Source organism: Chionomys nivalis, chromosome 13 (genome assembly GCF_950005125.1).
Source record: "Chionomys nivalis chromosome 13, mChiNiv1.1, whole genome shotgun sequence".
NCBI classification, from domain to species: Eukaryota; Metazoa; Chordata; class Mammalia; order Rodentia; family Cricetidae; genus Chionomys; species Chionomys nivalis.
In genome coordinates, this window is record NC_080098.1 from 67282990 (window position 1) to 67303035 (window position 20046).

Sequence of the window (20046 nt, forward strand, 5' to 3'; positions counted from 1 at the left end):
AGCAACAATGTCTAGATCCCAGAGATGACCAGGACGGATGAAGAGGTGTTGGAGAGGGGGAAAGATGGAGGAACAAAGAGGTTCTTTTGTTGTTGTAGTTGTTTTGTTTGTGCGTTTTTTCTTGTCTTTGTTTTATTTTGGTTTGGTTTGATTTTTTTTAAAATTTTTGTTTTGGGGGACCACTGCAGGTGGGAGGGGGAGGATATGGAGGTTCTGGGAGGTGAGTGGTATTGGGAAGCAAATTGTGAAATTTCCAAATATTCAATAAAGAAATTATGTTAAAGCAAAGAAAAAAAAGAGTGTCTGTCCTTGAAGCTGTCAGTGGAAAGTCCTCACTTAGCTCTACTCAGGTCTACATGATACTCTAAGGCTCATGGCCTAAGGATGAGGATAAGCAGGACTGAGCCATCCCTAGATGGCATTAGGGAATGGGATGGGGATCAAAGAGAAATAGAAACCAGCAGATACAAAAACCACAGCCCAGCAAGGAAGATAACTGTCGTGTTCCAAAGATGATGGGAGGGTTGAGGCCAGCAGAGATGCTGGCGTTCTACTGGAGACCTCCTCATGGGGCATGTTCCATGTACAGGTCCTCTTAAGGACAGCATCCCCACAGAAGCTCCGTTAAGTCCCCTCCTTGGAAAGTGTCAGCGCTGACATTAGGGTGATGCAAGGATGGGCCTGGTGGCTCTATCCAAGAACACACACGGCTCTAGGAATCCTGCTTTGGAGTTGTGAGCCAGTTTGGTAAGGGAAGCCTTAGTGGAGACAGGAAGCTCGGGTACCAAGGTTAGCAGAGTTAATCTTGCTAAAGGTATGTGAAGACTGGGTCTTGGGTGTAGTGCTCTGGGCCCCAGGAGGAGCCCTGGAAGATATGCAGCACTCTCAAGTCCTCCAGTGCCAAGTCCTGATGCTTCTGTCCATGGCCATCAGTGGGCACAGGTGCACCTGATGAACAAGAGGCCCAGAGACAGAAAAGCCTATAAAGCTGTGTGAGCTTCCTTCTGCAAACCAAGTTAGAAACAAACCAAGGAGCCCAAACTGGTAGGACACTGGCTCATGACCTCTGCCACTTTGAAAGGTCAGCCTAGTCTACCAAGTGAGTTTAAGGTCAGCCTGAGCAACTTAGACTGTCTCAAGAAGTAAAATGAGGGTTGGAGACAGATGTCACTGGGTGCTGCAGAGCACCTGGCTAATGTATGAGGCCCTGGGTTCAGGCCCTGGTACTATAAAGACAAAGAAGTATAATAAGCCTAAGTAGTACCTGGAGGTGATAACATATGCAGGGTTTTTCAAAAACTATATACAATTTCCAAAAACATTTAACTCTTCTGTGTTTTAGAAACCTAAGCAAATCACTAGAATTACTAAGACAAACTGCGATACTGTCAGAAGCAACCCACACATGAAAGCCAGTGTGCCAATGACTAGACAAGATGGAAGTCACAGAAAGAGTGGAAGCCACAGAAGAAAAACAGACTTTCTATAAGAACAGAGTCATTACTTCATGTTCCCAGGTAGAATACTGAGCTAAGACTAGACAAAGACACTCCTTTAGTAACAAGAGTTAGCGAATGGAACAGACCTGCCCCGTGAGTTATAAAGGGGAAGTAAACTTGGATAATTAAATAAAGATTGATATCAATGCACACAGCACAACAGAAGGCCCAGAAACGGCATGGGGGCCTTAGACACTGTAGGTGAGGTTTCCCGTGGTGGATGGGGAACAAAGCTGGAGATGGTTTCCCAGTGAGCGAGCTCAGACCCTCCCACATGCTAACACATTAGCATTCCTCAAATGGAAAAAGCCAAAAGGGGAATTACAAATTACAACAGGGGCTTCAAAGCGGGGCTACAGATAAGCCATGGCAGAGCCTCTAGTTAGTGCCCTTCCGCCCCATTCTTTTTACCTTATAAAGCGCACTATGACATCAGAAGACATAACTGTTCACGGTGTACTTTGTATAAGAATGTATGCTTTTAGAACTTTTATGGAATGAACAAGAAACTTACGGGGACAAAAATTTCTGATTGCTCACAGGAATAGTAAGCTGAAAAACTGAGCCAGATTAAATTGCTGGTTTTCAATGAAAAGTGACGTGACGTAGTAGGGAGCAAAGTGTGACAGCGCCCTCGACAGAGCTACTGCTCCCCTACCACATGAGCTGCAAGCTAGAAAGGCGCCCTCCATCCTGCCCCCACCATGAACAAGCAATCTTCATCCTTGCTGTTTATAGTTGTAACTCCCGCCTTTCCTGGTGAGCCACTGACTTCAAGAAAGACACTCTACCTGCCCCCCGACACACACAGGTGGTAATTACAGGTTCCATTTAAATGAGGACATTTGTTATGGGCTTCGAAAGAATTGTCACCATTCCCACATGCAGCAATTAGGACCTTTAATCTCCAACAGCACAAAGCTGCACAAATATAAATAAAAGGCCACTGCAGTGGGAAGGTCACTCCTGCACTCGCTGGACCTCAGCTTCATGGGCTGGCAGACATGGCAGTGTGAGTTGTTAGTGTACAGCACATTCTAGACTGGAGGACTGAATCCGCATCTCAGTGTCTGGAACCACCGTCTCAGTGCACCACCCAATCGCTACCACCTATTCTAAACGTCAGTGGGTCCCATTGTCCTAAAGGACTGGGTGTGTAATATCAAGCTGATGGAGAGGCCATTCAGTGAGGCTTTGGGTGGCGGGACTAGAAAACTCATGGGCAAGGTGAGCACTCTCACTCCCTCAATTGTAGGATAGTAAAGAAGGCAAGCTGAGTACAGCAAACATGCATGCATTAATTCATTGCTCTCTGTTCCTGACTCAAGACATAATATAACCAGTTCCTGTCACCCTGACTGCCCTGCAGTGACAAACTGTATTCTGACATTATAAGCCAAAAACAAAAACAAAAACAAAAAAACAAAAACCACCTTTTTTTCTGATGTGAGATTCCCCTCTGTATGCTATGAATATGTTTTATCACCATTGGTTATTAAAGAAGCTGTTTTGGTGAATGGCTTAGTAGAGTAAAGCTGGGCAGGAAATCTGAACAGATATATATAGAGAGAAAGTAAGCGGAATCAGGGAGACACCATGTAGCCTTGTGGCAATACACAAAATAATAGAAATGGGTTAATTTAAAATATAAGAGTTACCTAAAGATATGCTTAAGCTATTGACCAAACATCATTGTAATTAACATAGTTTCTGTGTTATTATTTGGTCTGGGTGGCTGGGAAACCAGCAAGCAGTCTCCGCCTATACTTTTCTCCCCTAAGTTGCTTTGGCCAGAGTTTTTTGTCACAGCAACAAGACAAAAAACAAACAAGCAAAAACTTATCGTTTACTTGGCTGAATGATTCTGATGGCAGGAAGTGAACTTGTGTAATAGGAGGAGGCCACTTTTCATTCCTGGCTGCCCAGACTCCCCAAATAACCACTCAGAAACTGTATTAATTAAATCACTGCTTGGTCAATAACTTAAGTGTATTGCTAACTAGCTAGCTCTTATATCTAGAATTAGACCATTTCCATTATTTTATATTTTACTATAAGGCTCGTGGCCTACCAGCAAGGTTCCTGCTGGCAGCCTGCATCTTTCCCCTCTGGCAGCTACATGGCATCTCACTGACTCCACCTTCTTTCTCCCAGCATTCAGTTTAGTTCCCTCCCCCCCAGCTCTATTCTGCTAAGCCACTGTCTGAAGCAGCTTCTTTATTCATTAACCAATAAAAGCAACATATATACAGAAGGACTTCCCACAACAAACTTGTGCAGAATGGCAGATGTGTTAGGGAAAGAAATAAGAGTAAGAAAGAAAGTTGAATTTGTTTGATAACTGCCTCTCTCTTAGGATGTAGTCCAGTCTCCTAAGAGCTTCCCCATTCTCTTAAGACCATTAACTCATTCAGGAGGATCAGGCCTCTAACTACAGCCCCCTCTCTTCTTCTAGGCCCCACCAAGTCACCATCACCTTAGCATTGCTACACAGGAGATCAAGATCCTAGCACATGCACCTTTGGGAGATATCCTCAAACCATATCAAAACCATGGCATAGCCCTTGGTAACTTTCAGAGTCAGATCAAGGCTCATGGTTAGCCACAAAGAAGATATAGCAGGTACTCCCCGACACTACTACAAAAATAATGGAAGAAGATCAAAGGCAAATGAAATGGGATTTTAAAAGTATTTGTAATGGATTAATTTAAATTGCTGTGGGTTCCCAAGTGGCTGCAGTGGACCATGTGGGAGTGGGGCAGGCAGTGCACAGGGGGTCCAAGAGAGCCACCAGTCCCAGGCAGGGATGGCGCACGAGACTATTCCACAGGTCTCCAAAGGCAGCTGACATGGATAGGCACGCCATGCAGAGTGAGGTTGAATATTTATTTAGTGGATTATGAAAGGGAAGGGGAGAAGAGCAGAGAGAGAGAGAGAGAGAGAGAGAGAGAGAGAGAGAGAGAGAGGGAGGGAGGGAGGGAGGGAGGGAGGGAGGGAGGGAGGGAGGGAGGGAGGGAAGGAAGGAAGGAAGGAAGGAAGGAAGGAAGGAAGGAAGGAAGGAAGGAAGGGGAGAAGTAGGGAGAATGGAGAGAGACAGAAACTGCCTCTTGGGGGAGAGATGGAAATAGAAAGTGACTCAGAATGCAAGCAGGAAGGAAGATCTGCCTGCCTCAGCAGACAAGGGAGGGAGTGGGTGTGGCTTGTCTCTTAAAGAGACAGAACAGATTATTACAGTATTGAATCAAGATACTGTCTGGATAATACTCAAGTATGTGGTACAACCACAGTTTGGCTGCTCCATATTTAAATTCACGATAAGGGAACCTCCAACATGGATGTAATTTCTAATAATAATGATGGAACCAACATATAATTTTCATTGACAGAGAGCTCTGATGTTGTTGCCTGCAGCCAAGAAGCCACCTGGCATTTCCACCTTTCCCTCCTTCCTCACAGAAAAGTTCCTGGCTCATCAGAGCCCTGATAAGAACTTGAGACTCTCAGGCCTCTGTGTCAGTTCATCATGTAGGACCAGTATCTCTCTGAGCAATGCTATGTGGAGAGGTATCCTCAGCTGCAAACCTCACCCTTGATCCACTATAGATTACAATAAACTTCAAAATTTAAGTCAAAAGATATGTTACTTTGGAGAAAAGCTTTTGCTTTTGTTTTCACAGCAAATGAGAGGCTGCGGATTCATTCTGGGTTAAGAAAAATCAGGTTTGATCAAGAAAGAACCCTGAAAAATCTCCAATAGGAGCAGATGGCCCAGATGATCCAACGTTTCAAAGGACCTCTGTTGGAGTTTCCTCTGAGTTCTACATCCAAAATGGACTAAAGACTGCTGGCTGAGATGATCAAACCTCCCAGGATACTCCAGTCAGGACTTGACCATAATTCTAAATTTTCTATAGGTCCCCATAAGATTATCAGCACCCCCAATCAGGAAAAAGAAGCCTGAAAAATACACCCACATTCCCAAAAAATAGATTATGGATACTTATCTTTGTTTACAGTGTTGGTTACAAGTTGTTATGGATATGGTCTGGGGGAAAAAAAGCTAAACAAAGGAGATTAGATTCAGAGTTCTTGTTTCGGAAAAAAAAGGCAGGGGGAGAGCTGTGGGATAATGGTCTTGTACCCTGTAAAAATTTGTCAGTTATATTGATGTAATAAAATGCTGACTGGCAAGTAGCCAGGCAGGAAGTATAAGCGGAGCAACCAGGCAGAAAGTATAGGCAGGGCAACCAGAACAGGAGAATTCTGGGGAGAGGAAAGACTGAGTCTGCAGTTGTCACCCAGACACAGAGGATTCAAAATGAGAATGCCTTGCTGATAAAGGTACCAAGCCACATGGCTAACACAGACAAGAATTATGGGCTAATATAAGATGTGAGAATTAGTTAATAAGAAAGCTTGAGCTACTAGGTCAACCAGTTTATAATTAATGTAGACCTCTGTGTGTTTCTTTGGAACTGAATGGCTGCAGGACCAGGCAGGACAGAAACCTCTGTCAACAAACCGTCTTACCCTGTCTTGGCAAGGTTTGGCAGTCTTTTTTCTTGTATCATGCTTGTCCAGTCCAGACATCATACACTTTGTCAGTGGTCGAGACATGAACAGTTCCTTGCCAAAAGGCCAATTGTGCCAAGAAGAAAACAAACTCCAAGTGGAGTGTCTTTGGTGCTCAACACCCTCTCAGGAATAGATGGGTGCCACCAGGAGCAATCATGTCTCACGTCAACAGAAACCTAATTTATTTAAATGCCATGTTCTACAGCTCTTGAAATGGTTGAAGGTTACCTATCTATGCAGAATACAATCTCTATGTATCTAAAGAATCTAATAAGTCTGATTAAAAGTATAACAAACATGAATGACTATTGACTTATAATACTTAATACCTATATAACTTAAAGATTAAGACTTCATATCAGAATATTAAATAATCTTTAAACAACTGTGCAACAAATGAGGACAATGATTTCAAAATGTATGTATAAATATCTTGATCAGAGGTAGAAATATATAATGCAATATGATAAATATATTCTAAAATTATATCAATATGTAAAATGTCTTAAACAGAGGTAGAAACATGGATGCATACAATCTGACAAAATAACTTTACATAGGTGTACAAATATTATAAACAGAAACAGGAGCATATTCAATATCATAAATATAATTTGAACTTGTATCAATATACAAAAATCTATACCAATGTAAATTGTGCAAAAATAATAGCTCACAAGTATTCATTCTATTACTCACTATTATTAGTAGTAGTGTGAGTAAACTCACACTAATTTACCTATTATCCCATTCAATTTTCCCTCTTTTCCTTTCTTTTTTTTTTTGAGATCTCTGGGCCTATGTAATTTCTACCCCAACCCCAACCTTATATGAGTAATAAACAACCCCTAAATGGTGTCCCTAACTGTGAGGACAAACTTTGTTGGGAGAGGGGACATCGTCTTCTAGAATTGCTTCCAGCTGTCATGGGGGTAATGTTCTTTCTATGGGATCCTGTCAAAGTAAAATGAGGGTTAAGTTTCAAGATTGCTGTTTTGTATAATTAAAAATTGTCTCTGAGTAGTCAATAGGGTTTTTCTGAAATTCTTATTTGGAGTTCTGACCAGAACGTTGTAAGAAGGTACACCATTTCCACAACTGGTCCCCAAAAACCAATCTCACAGTAGCACTATCAGCATCATGACGTCATATCAACCAGACGGAGTCATTGTTGTGGGACCCCATCTTCTTCCTGGAAGTTTCAAAGATTATTGTAGGAAAATCTACTGTTCATTGTTGAAAACTTAAACATTATTCATATAGACATATATTCAATGAAAGATACGATATAGACAAAGTGGACATGGAGAAAAGAAAAATATTTTCTTAAAATCTACCTTCTTTCTGTCCCATACCAGATGCCTCCTGACATGAGACAGAAATTGTGAATTTTTCTTTTAACAGCATGCTTGGATTTAGAGAAGGATAGCCATTGTCCAACTCTAAAGCTAGCTCTTATTTTTAAGTAGAGATGTATACATGTCCAGATAATCAAATTTTACCATGCAGATGATACAGCATCATAAGTCAGCTTTCTCTTTGTTTGGTGATCCTTTCTGAATAGCTATCTTTTCATCTTTAGGCATCTAGATGTCCTAGGTCTCTTGATTCTTTGAAGATGAATGTTTTCCTGTAAAGAACAGAACCCTGCCCCAACCCTTATGAGGTTTTCTTACCACCTGTATGATTGTCACCTCTGTGGATAAGCTGTCATTTCTGGTGGCACACGCTTTACAACTGCATTTATAGTATAAGAAACCACACCCAAGTGGGCTGGTATCTTAAAGGCTATTGGCTGAAGGAGATCCCACAGAAATTAATATTTTAATTGTATGTAGGTGTGTGTGTGTCTACATATGGGTATATATATACAAGTGTAGGTGCTTATATAGGTCAGAGGCATCATAGCACCTAGAGCTAGAGTTACAGAAGGTTGTGAGCTGCCTGATATGGCTGGAACTTGAGTTCTCTGGAAGATCAACAGATGCTCTTAACACTGAACTATCCCCCCAGTCCTGGCCCTAAGTTTTGCCAATACCTAGGAATGTGTTTTGAAGGGTCTCAGAATCAAATAAGAACCTTTTGCCATGTTCTCCTGGCTTTCCCCTACTAAGTAGGCCAAATAGTTACAAATGGGCTTTGAAAGACTGCCTTGTTGGGAATGGTGGCTTACATCTGTAAAATCAGAAGATGGAGGCAGGGGGAACATCATAAATGAGGGGCCAGCCTGGGCTATATATTGAGTTGAAAGCCAGCCTGATTACAAGGTGAGAGCCTATCTCAACTTCCACCCCAACAAAAAACCAATGACCACTACCATTGAATAGAGATCCTGGCTTGTGGCCTATACAATTATAAGTCTTCAAAATGTTTTAGCACTGGCTTTAAACCTGGGCATCAGAAAATAATCCACAATGTATATTATAACATATCATGGGAGTGGGTTATTACATAAGTAAGTCTGCAATGGCCCCTGAATATTGTCCCTAATAGTACGTACTCTTAAAAAGCTGAGGCTCTTAGTTTAAAATCAGTTGATACAAACCAAGCCGGGCGGTGGTGGCGCACGCCTTTAATCCCAGCACTCGGGAGGCAGAGGCAGGCGGATCTCTGTGAGTCTGAGGCCAGCCTGGTCTACAAGAGCTAGTTCCAGGACAGGCTCCAAAACCACAAAGAAACCCTGTCTCGAAAAACCAAAAACCAAAAAATAAATAAATAAAATCAGTTGATACAAACCAAAATGTTCACATAACCTATTAAATTAACTACAGCCCAAAAAACATATTTTCAGTTTATTTGGTGTATGCTAATCTGCTAGCAAAAGACAAACCCTGGGCTATAACAAGCCAAACTGCTGCTGCTCTTCTGAACTCTCTGATCTAGAGACTCATGCGCCTCGCTGAACTGTGGCTCCCTATACGAATGTCCCAATTCTCAGGATCTCAGAATATGTGTTAGCAAAAACAGTCACTAAGAAGGTAATTATATTGAAATAAGGCTTAAGTGTGGACTCTAATTCAGTATGGCCTGGGTTCCCTTAAGAGGAAATCAGGGCACACACAGACACACACACAGACACACACACACGAGTGATGACATAAGGACACTGGGAGGAGAGAAGCCTCTGGAGAAACCCACTATACTCACACCTTGACCTTGAACCTCCATCCCCCATTACTGTGAAGGGATACGTTATTAAGCTCCATGGCCTGTGACCTTGTTATAGCACCTGAACTACTGTGTGTTCCAGTCCTGCTGTTGAAAAGCATTACATAAGAACACGGCCCTCCCGGCTGCCCCTTTCCTCCAGTTCCTGGCCTATTTCTCATCTGGGGTGTGGACCCCCACTTTGAGGGAATCCTTTTCCTTGGCAATCCATCAAAGTGCCACATCCATGCTGTATTCTATCTTTTCCTTGATCTACATCAAAACCCTCACCCTCACATTACACTTATGATACATTTACATACGTCTCTATCGTACTCGACCATGTTTTGGATGACTGACACATTGTCATTGCTGGAGATTGAGATACAGAACAGTAGGCATCCTATCTGAAAACCAAAAGGAATGCTGCCAGTATGATGAGACTCTTCACAAAGCCACACATTGCTAAGAACAGACAAGCAGGGCATCTAAGTGTGTGGCAAGTGTGTAATTACACACGAGAGCCTACAGCATTATGGGCCACACTGAGAGATTTACATGTGATATCACAGGAAGACATCACAACAATCTTCTGAATTAAGAAGCTGGGCCATGCAAGCATGTGGAATTTCATCCCCAGCAGACAGCATTGGCTGTGTGAGGGAGCACACACCTGTAATCTAGAGTTGGGGAGGTGGAGGTGGGGTGTCACTGGGGCTTGCCAGAGAGGCTAACTGAAAGGGTGAACTCCAGGTTCAGTGAGAGGCCCATCTCACAGCTGACTAGAATTCCAGCACGTTTGTGTGCATCCCCATTGTCCATCGTCATTATAAGGACATTTAGGCTGTATTTCCTAGTGACTGTAAACACAGCTGAGCACCTATGGGTGGAGTAGGATATTGAGTCTTCAGGCACATGGGGAAGACTGGCAGAGCTGGGTCATATGGCAGATTTATTTTTTTAGCCTTCTGTTATTTTCAACTCCAATTTCCCTAGTGGCTGCACAGTCTGCAGTGCCACCCGCAGTACATGAGGGTTCCCCTTTCCCACATCCTCGCCAACATCAGTTGTCAACTGTTTTCTTGACATCTGCCCCATGCTGACTGGGGCAAAATGAAATCCCAAAGGAATTTTAATTTGCATTTTCCTAATTGCTAAGGATACTGAACACTCTGGGTATTTTCAGGTAAGTGAATGGAACCAGAACATACAATTCTGAGGTGACCCTGACCCAAAAAGACAATCTCTGCATGCTTACAGTGTGGACCCTAGCCTCAGACCTTTAGAGTAGAACACCTGGAGACACAGCAAAAGGACCACGGCAGGGAGCTCTCGCAAGGGGAATAGCGGGGTAAGGGTTCAATGAAGGGGAAAACAGAGGAGGGGACTTACCTGGGACAGGAGGGAGAGACACTCAGAAGGAGAGCAAGGAAGGTGGGATAGATAATACTAAGGATGTCTGAAAAGCTAGAAGAATCATATTTTAGGTCCACTTAAAATTACACACACAGGCCTTGTGCTTACTGCAGGCTTTGTTCTTACACTGTATAGAAAGAAGAGACAAAATAAACCTACCCTATATACTCCTCAGGCTAGGCCTGGTCTCTATTGTGAATGGGGGGACATGGGAAAGAAATTACATACACAGTGAGTATATGTGTATGAGAGTGTATATAAGTGTGTGTATGTGAGTATGTGAGCATGAGTCTGTGAGAGTGTGTGTATGTCTGAGTATGTGTGTGTGTGACTATGTATATAAGTATGTGTGTTTCAGTGTGTAGGTGATTGTGGGGTGTGTGTGTGTGTGTGTGTAATTTAAATGAAGTTACACCAGTTGGGATGACAATATTTTCTAAGAGCCATAGACTAAAACCAGGCACCCGGGGTTATTGGTCAGTTAGTCCGAGAGACTCCTCAAACAATACAAGTTATTTACATTGCCTTTGGTTGCCCCCCAGAAATTAAATTAAGTCCCTGTTGCTGAAGACACCACACATTTTAGACAAGGACTTGGAGGGATAAAACTGGAACCAACCTGAAAGCCTCTCCCTCCGGAGGACCTGCTCTTCCAGCACCGGAGGGAGGAGAGCAACAGCACTCCTGCCATCTGGAGCACCTATTGGCAAAACAGTTCCCAGAATGGCAAGGCATCCCCAAAGATGCAAGAGTCGTACGTACTTACATCCTGAGGTAACCAACAGCATCTCATTGGACTGGAGGCCCACTCAGTGGAGGGGATTCATGCTCACTAGCCATGCTGGTGAGGCCATAGGCCCTAAGAGAGCCAACTCCTGCCACCTCACTAAAGCAGTCTACTTTTTAGCTGCATTCTAAACATTGACCCCTGTCCCCACAGGCAAGTGGAACACTCACTCCTCACCAAACAAGTGCCTTTCTGCAGCAGGTGGGGACCACTCCAGAATGCTACAAATGGCCAGAAGGCAGAGATGGACGGAATGGGTTGCCCACTTGATACATCTACAACACAGTTGCTACACTTGAGCCACAGGGACATGCAAGGGGGTTTGTGTGTGTATCTGTTGCTGAACAATGCTTTCTAAATATGACAAGGAAGCTGCACCCAGGGAGTCTCAATAAAGTGGCTGCCTAAACAAGACCTTAGAAATGACAATATCAATATACATGCCACCATGCATGGCTCTTCACCTCTAGAAGAAAAGCTACAGAAAACTGATGGTTGCTTTGAGAGCGAAAATCAGTCTTCTCCACAGACCAGCCTACTGAGAGGCTAGTCAGTCCCAAGAGGTCAGTCCTAAACACATGAGTCCTAAACACATATGAGTAACACTAAATAATCTCAACATAATGTATTTATAAACTTTACACATACATGTATAGCATAATACATGCATGCATTATGTATAATTAAAGAAAAAGAAGCCATACTGCTGAGTGTAATGGCACAAGTCTTAAGCCTCAGCACTCAGGAGAATTCAGAGGCTGCTGGATCTTTGTGAGCTCGAGGCCAGCCTAGTCTACTTAGTGAGTTCCAGAATAGAGGCAGTGTCACAGAGAGAGACTCTATCTATCTATCTATCTATCTATCTATCTATCTATCTATCTATCTATCTATCTATATCATATACCTTTACCATGTTCCCTGAGGCTTCAGTGTAGAGACTGTGTTGTAGATTTATTAAGTGGGGCAATGAGAAGAAGTGGGTGAGTGGGTGGGACCTGGGAGGTAACTGGAGGAAGGAGCAGGAAAGGAAAATGATGATAATATAGTACTCATGCATGAAATGCTAAAGAAAAAAAAAAGAACAACAATAATCAAGGAAGACACTCAAGATGAACCTCTGCCTCTCCTCACAGGCACACACACTTACACACATACCCACAATAAACATGCCCACACATGCACATATGCATTATCATACTGTCTGCTCTCTCTAACACACACACACACACACACATACACACACACACACAAACAAACATTATTCCCAGTCCATAGTTGGAAAGTCTAAGTTACTATAGGTAAATGCGTGTTAAATAAATATTAGGCAACTTGCCTTTTATCAAATGGAAATTTTTCACACAATTTGATTGGGATTCCAGATCTGTTCAACAGCAGAAGCAAAACAAGTAAGGCACGCAGTTCAGTTTGGGCTTTTGAAAGCTGGGCAATGTTTGCTTGGCAAACCGCACAGTGAGATGCTGCCAGGGCTGCAGCACACTTTCAGGTCTCTCCAAACAAGAAGGTGGGAGATAACCATGCAACATGCAAACATATGGCCAAGCCCTCATCAATGATCTTGTATGGATTCTGACTGTTGTGTCTTTTACCTAGCATTCTGCAAATACATTTCAAAATAGAGCCATGGAAGCTTAGTGCCAAAGAACTTAAAGCTTGGAAGTTATTTGGTCCATCCTCACATTATAGCATTGGAAAAACAAGCTGGATAACGACTTGTCAAGATAATGAGATTAGCAGCAGGGGTAGGAACGGACCCTGGCTCTGCTATAGTGGCAGGAACAACGGTGAAAAAAGCAATGATTGCAGGAAGGGATGTGACCACCAGGAAAGGAATGTCTGCAGTAGGACTGACATGTGCACTCTAACTCATCAAGACAGTCTTCGCCATCTTCATCTTGAATAAAGCAGCTTCTGAGTGGACAGTGGCAACATATGTCACATCTAGATTTGAACCGATTGTTCTTACAGACCCACAGGTACATCGTTTCCCCCACTACTGTATTATTTTCATCTTAATTCTGGCATCAACTGTTACTTATTTACATTACTGGACCTGTAGAAACATCATTAAAATGATGTTGAATGAGAAAAGAACAAGAGCCAGGCAAATATAACATGTATTTTATGATAAACATCAGAAAGAACTAAAAATAGCTCAGCTTTATTTTTTGTCTCAAGGAAAGCTTGTAAAAAATAATCTGCATTGCGTGTTACCACTTTGAGCTGTGAGGAAACGGAATCAGCTGGAAAGTCAATGATTATTCTCTTTGTGGAGAGATGGTGGGTTCTTCTGAAGGCATCCCATTCGTGTCCTCAGATAAAGTCTTATTTTTGCTTCTTGTCACATTTTACTTCTTCCTTCGGTTATATGGAGACAATGGAGACTAGGTGGTTTTGGATTTAGATGAGTCCTTCACCTGCGGTGGCGACTGTCACCAGAATTCCTTTTGAGGAAACTAGTCACTTTTCTTATGAAGCTTCACCAAAAACTTCTCCAGTGCTGCTTTCTCTTTCTCAATCTCCCTCAAGCGGAGGCTTAAAGCTTTCTGTAGTTTCTGGATGTGAATCTTGGTTCTCTTTTCCTCTGCCACATTGTTCACAAGGGCCTTCCGCAGGTTCAAGGGCTCCCCTCCCAATTTGATGCTCGCCTTCTTGGTTAAGTCGCCCATTCCACCCAGCTCCTAACTGTGGCCACAGAGGCTCGAGGAGGCTCAAGGCAGGGCAGGGCAGCTGCCTGGAAATGTCTCTGGAAAATGATTCTTCTATGGTTTGGAATAAAGAATCAGAGCGGCATGGAAACAGAGGCTCATGGAATCCTGGAGCTGAGTGACATCAGAGACACACCTAGCCCCAAACTCAGATTCAGTACTCAGAAGAGGGTTGTAAGCTAGGATATTAACCATTCTTGCTCTAGGAACATAAGCATTTTCAGATGCCAGGCTGACTGACAAACACCTACACTACCTCGCTCATGCTTACGCCACAGGGTAAGTGCCACAGGCACTCAAAATCAGGACCAGATGTTTATGTTCATGGGGGGAAAATTAAAAGGCGGATTCAATAATTGGGTTTAGTGTCAAAAGTGATCCATTCTCATATGTTTATTTATACATATACATTTATATATAATACATATTATATATAATATCTATAACCACACTAAATATTTATAATTTTAATATATTATTTATATTTACATATTATATATTAGGATATTTATATGTATAATATATTTTATATATTCCATAACAAAAATATTTTTATTGTATATTTCTGTTATAGAAAGAGCTAAAATAGAGACAGTAGCAAGGGTATATGTACTGATACACTGGACTGGGATTGGAAAGATCAATACGAATCTGGGATTTTTCTGAAACAGTGTGAATTCATGGCTGTATCTGTCAGTCATCACAGAACCATAGTTGCTCGACAGCAGCAGCAGGGATGGATGCACCGCTCTAAGACTATCACCCACGGCGGCGTCACCCATGCCAGCCCAACGGGCTCTTTGAATCTCTTAGAGACTTCAATTTTGGTGGAGCCAGATTCTTCACTACGGAGCAGAATCTCAGTAGCAACCAGTGTGACCAGCTGCAGTTTATTAAAAGACATTGAAAACACAGACTTTACACGAGTGCCAAAGAGAGAACTTGGAAAGAAAAAGGTAAGATATGCTGGAGATCATGGATGTGGGCTTCTCAAAGAAGCAGCACACTAAAGCGTCTCGACAGTAAACACATACGCCGTTTGGTGGGCCTCGACCGACATCTGAAAGGATTGCTAAGAAGACTCCACACACTCTAAAAGGCGCTTAAAATAATGAGAGGCTATTTTAATACACTGGGTGCCTAGCAGCGGACAGTCGTGATGCTGGCTCTGTGAAGAAACCTGATTTGAGTCAGGGTGCAGAGGTCAGTTTGGAGTTTCTGGAGAGGACAGGGAACAGGCACCAGAGGATTGGATAAACCAGATAAGCTGTGCAAAAGAAAAGATGGGCAAGTCACCAGGGAGGAGTGGTCTGGACAGGAGATAAAACTGGAAGCCACTAGGGCTGCAGGTGGGGATGAGGACGGGCAGGATATGTTCCTGTACTGTAAAGGAGGCTTTTTGGTTGAGATTCCCAGAGGATTACAGTCTGTAAATGGGAAGATAGAAAGGGCTTAACTAAATGTCAATTTTCTCAGATTCCTGATTCTCGGCTGACAAGAGTCTTCAACCAGGTCCTGAGTGACAGATTCCTTCCCTTCCTATGCCCCCATAATTTGCCACTCCAGGTATGCGTGTGTGTGTGTGTGTGTGTGTGAGAGTGTGTGCATGTACGTGTGTGTGTCTGTATGCACGTGCACGTGTACATGCTTATGAAGACACACATGTGTGGAAGCCAGAGGAGAACCTCAGTTTTGAGGGAGGGTCGCTCCCTAGCTGGCCTGGGATTTGCCAAGTAGGCAGGCTGACAAGTCTCAGGGGCCTCCTATCTCTGCCTCCCAAGTTAGAATGATAGGCCTGTTCCACCATATCAGATTTTTCATATGGGCTCTGAGGAGCACACTCATCTCATGTCCTCATGCTTTCAAGGAAAGCCCTTTGCCAACTGATCCACATCTTCCCAGCCTCCCTGGTTTTCTATCCATCTTTAATCTCCCCTCTAAGATTTTGATCTAGAATTTATAGGGAACTTCAAAACTTAATACTAAAAAGAATCAAATCATCCAATCAATACATAAGCAAATTACCTGAACAGCATTTCAATTCAAAAAGAAAATTGTATCCAAAAATCCTGCAAGCCACAACAATGACCTGTCTGCAAACCATGCTCATTGATCTAATAGTGGTATAGATGTTAGGAGAGCAACCAACCACTTTTCTATTACACTAAAGCGTGATCCATGAGATGGACCTTGACTCTTTAATGAGGCCAAGAACTTGAGACTAGATAGGTCACAGAGGTATGGTAAAACCTACTAATATTATTCTACTAAATGAACAGATCAATAAAACGGCTCCTAACGACATATTACTATCCCCATAGATCAGAGCATCGCTTAACCCTCTCCAGAGAAGCTTCTTTTTGCAGAGATGGCCATTAATGCAGAGACCTAAAACTAGACAATGTGCAGCGAGTGCGAAATCCTGAGCAGTCACTCCTGAATGGAATGTCTGTATCACTCCTTCCCCTCCACCTCAGGGGGTGGGAAGACTGTAAGAGCCAGGGATAATGGAGCACTTCAAGGAAACTGTTTCCCACACACCACAGGGTAGGGGCACGTATGAATTCCCAGAGACTCTGACAGAATGTGAAGACCTACACAGGCTCAAGCCAGCACAGGGGCGAGAAAGTTCCACCTCTAACCAAAAGGCTTTTCTCAATTGACAGCCGCTGGAAAATTGGGTTTTTCTTCCAATGGAGTTACACTGGGTATATTAACCACACTCCAGGACAGGCCCCATCATCAGGAGCAGTTGACCAACACAAAATTAACTCCACATAATTTGTGGGTTTTGATTTTGCTTTTTAAGAAAAAGAACATGAAGTTGGATGGGTAGGGAGGTGGGGGAGGATCTAGGAGGAGTTGAAGGAGAAGAAAGAATACAACCAAAATATATTGTATAAAACTCTCAAAGAATAAATTAAAACAATAATAAAAGAATACATATGACCAAAAGCTTATTAAAACAGCAACATCTTAGCAATCAAGGAAATATAGATTAAATATGAGCTTCCATTTCATTTCATATTATCTATCATCAAAAAAACAGGATTCATGATTACAGCAGCTGTGTTACCTGCACATACTTGAACAATAAGGACCCATTAACATTTCATCAGCTTATGAGGCTCCACCCCTCTCCCAGGTACTGGCATTTAGAGATTGCTGGGGGAGTGAAAGTCATTTGCTTCAGTGATGTAGCCACTGGTAACTTGCCCATGTTCCAGTAAATAAACCAATCCACGTTCATAACATGCAACCCTAATTAAGCTTAGTGAGCCACAAAAAAAGCAAAACAACAATAAAAAGTCACAAAAGTAGGAGAGGACCTGCCTGGCAAAAGGGATTCTGGGAGAGTGGGAGGAGAAGGAGAGAGAAGAATGAGGCTGAAAGTGGCCAAAATGCATTATATACACCCATGAAAATATCAAATAGGTAAATAAAGAAGAAAACAAGTGGTAATGAGTGATGGAGAGGATGTGCATAATGATGAGATCTTATCCCATGCTAGGAGCTGCCTTGTGCACTCTCATGTACATACATACATACGCACAGACATACACACAAAGCTCTATGCATATTCAATACAGATGATTAAAAAATAACATACATCTTTCAGCCTGAGGATTCTTTAGAGGTGAATGCATGCCATATCAGACTACTGCTTTCTTGAATCTCTTTAAATCTAATATTGGGACTGAGCCAGTGACCTGGGCCTGGGATAGTAAACTCTAAGAGAGCAGGAGCAGATCAAGACCAGGGACATTTGTAGAGGCAGGACTGAGCCAGCAACCTAGGCCGGAGTAGGCCTAAGACAGAGAACTCCATGTAAGTAGGAGCAGATCCAGACCAGGAACATTTATGGAAACAGGATTGAACCAGCAAACTAGGCCGGAGCAGGCCTGAAGGAGTGAACTCCACAGGAGCAGAACTGAGCCAGCAACCTAGGCCAGAGCAGGCCTGAGGCAGTTAATTCCACAGGAGCAGGTACAGGGGAGCAACTGCTGAGGGAGTGGGCCAGAGCCAGAAAGCTCTGTGGGTCAGGACTTTAAGTCTGTTGGTTTTATCTAAATGTGAATATAACAATTAAATCTTGTCACTACTTGCTCACTGACCTTTCTTAAGCATGAACAGTCACGCTTACGGCAACACCAGTAGGATATAGGCAGAAAAGAACAGCCAATGTTTCAGCCCTTGTCCTTCTAGAGAACCAGTATAGGATGGGACACCTCCAAAGGGCTTCTAACACTAGCCACTCATCTTTCTGTTCAGAACATCAGGAACTTCAGAGGCTGGACTCTAGCCAGAGGACACTCTACAAAGAGGAGGACATTATAAAGTGCCCTTAATGCTTCCAGGTGAAGCCGTATGGTCAGCAACAGCTTGATCCATCCCAGCTCATAATGTGATTGCTAGAGCCCAGGGCCTTCTCCAAAGCCCCTAAAAACAATGCTTAAGTCTCCTCAGCCAACCCTTACAAGATGAAGTTAGTTTCTGTGCGTGCAGGTATATATGCATGAGTGAGTGAGTGTGTGTGTGTGTAGGCCAGAAATCAATCTGGAATGCTATTATTCAGGAGCTATCTACCTGATTTTTCAGACAGGATCTCTTCCTGGGGCATGCTGATTAAGCTGGATTACCTGGCCATCCAGTCCAGAGATCCTCCTGCCTCCGGCTCTCCAGAGCTGGGATTATAGGTATGCCTCACCACACCTGGCTTCTAAGTGGGTGACAGGAATGAAGCTCAGATTACCATTCTTGTGCAGCAAGCAGATAACCGACTGGGGATCTCCCCTATCTGCTCTCTTCAGTTTGCAACTCAGAGGCCTCTATATAGCACACCTGTGCAAACAGTTGGCCTTACCTACAGTAGAGCACATCACAAGGTTCCCTACTTTCCCAGCCTGGAGGCACCTAGTTCATAGACAGAAGCAGTTCTGTGGTGCAAGACACAGACACTCAGGGTATGCGGTACAGAGCCTTAGAGGTCACAGAATATGAGCTCACTAATTTCACATCAACTCAAAAATCAAAACTAATTTGTCCTAACTAGACAAAACAACTTCCCACAGCTGTTATAAAAAGAGCCTTCTTCCTCTCATGGGTGTGGTTTGCCCATTTTACTTCTGTCCATGGTATAGATTCTTCATTAAAATTTGTATGTCAATTCTAGTCCAGTAAATACTTCTACCCTGTGTCTTCGGCTTGTCATTCCTGGCAAGACATATGAGACACTCCAGCCTCCTCAGACATGGGCATAAAATCCACACAAGCTATGAATTCACACACACCCATCCAACTGGAGTTCAACATATACATCACATAGCCTTACTTCCTCCAGATACACACATGCAACTGCCCCACAACACTGAACATTCTCATGAACTACCATCACAGAACATCACAGGCATAAGCCATGCCCCACCACAATCACATAGAATAGCTTTTAAGCTCCATCATACAGTTCCTCACATCTAATTCATACATATCAATCCCAACGTTTTACAGACAACCTGAAGATAAACAACTCACACTGCAGAATTAGCTGTTTAATAAGAAACTGAGATGGCACCTTATCTATACAGCTGTGGACACAAACAGATGGCCCAGAAGGTCACACCAAGTAACTTCCTTCTGAGAACAAGACAAGACCCCCACTACCTTCTCAGCTGCATGGTCCCCTCTCTGAGGCATACCTGCAGATTTCGTGCACTGTATTTCAACCAATCCTATCTGACTGTCCATTCCCTTGGTGATTTCGTTTTATGGCCCGCATCCCTGGCTTTCCATACACGTTTTACATCTAACAGGAATCAATAGATGAAGAACATGTATACTAGGTCCATACAGGACACACACACAACTTTCAAGGTGTTTTTCGGCAACTAAGAAATA

The 20046-nt window shown here is 43.0% G+C and overlaps 1 protein-coding gene and 1 non-coding gene across 3 annotated transcripts in view; one reads left to right on the top strand and one right to left on the bottom strand.

Moving 5' to 3' along the window:
• The window catches only part of LOC130886086 (serine palmitoyltransferase 1-like), a 66260-nt gene that overhangs the window by 10591 nt on the left and 35623 nt on the right, over nt 1-20046 (bottom strand). The window contains exon 7 of one of the 2 annotated variants that reach the window (XM_057787990.1): nt 14794-15034. The exons of the other annotated variant lie outside the window; for it this stretch is intronic. Within the exon in view, the coding sequence (XP_057643973.1) occupies nt 14852-15034 (183 nt within the window). The 3' untranslated portion in view covers nt 14794-14851. Of the gene's footprint in view, nt 1-14793; nt 15035-20046 lie in introns of those variants that run through there. 2 annotated transcript variants of the gene reach the window in all.
• Nucleotides 10733-10850, top strand: LOC130886249 (small nucleolar RNA SNORA51). Its single transcript, XR_009058234.1, has one exon. It is a non-coding gene; the product is annotated as a small nucleolar RNA SNORA51 (small nucleolar RNA).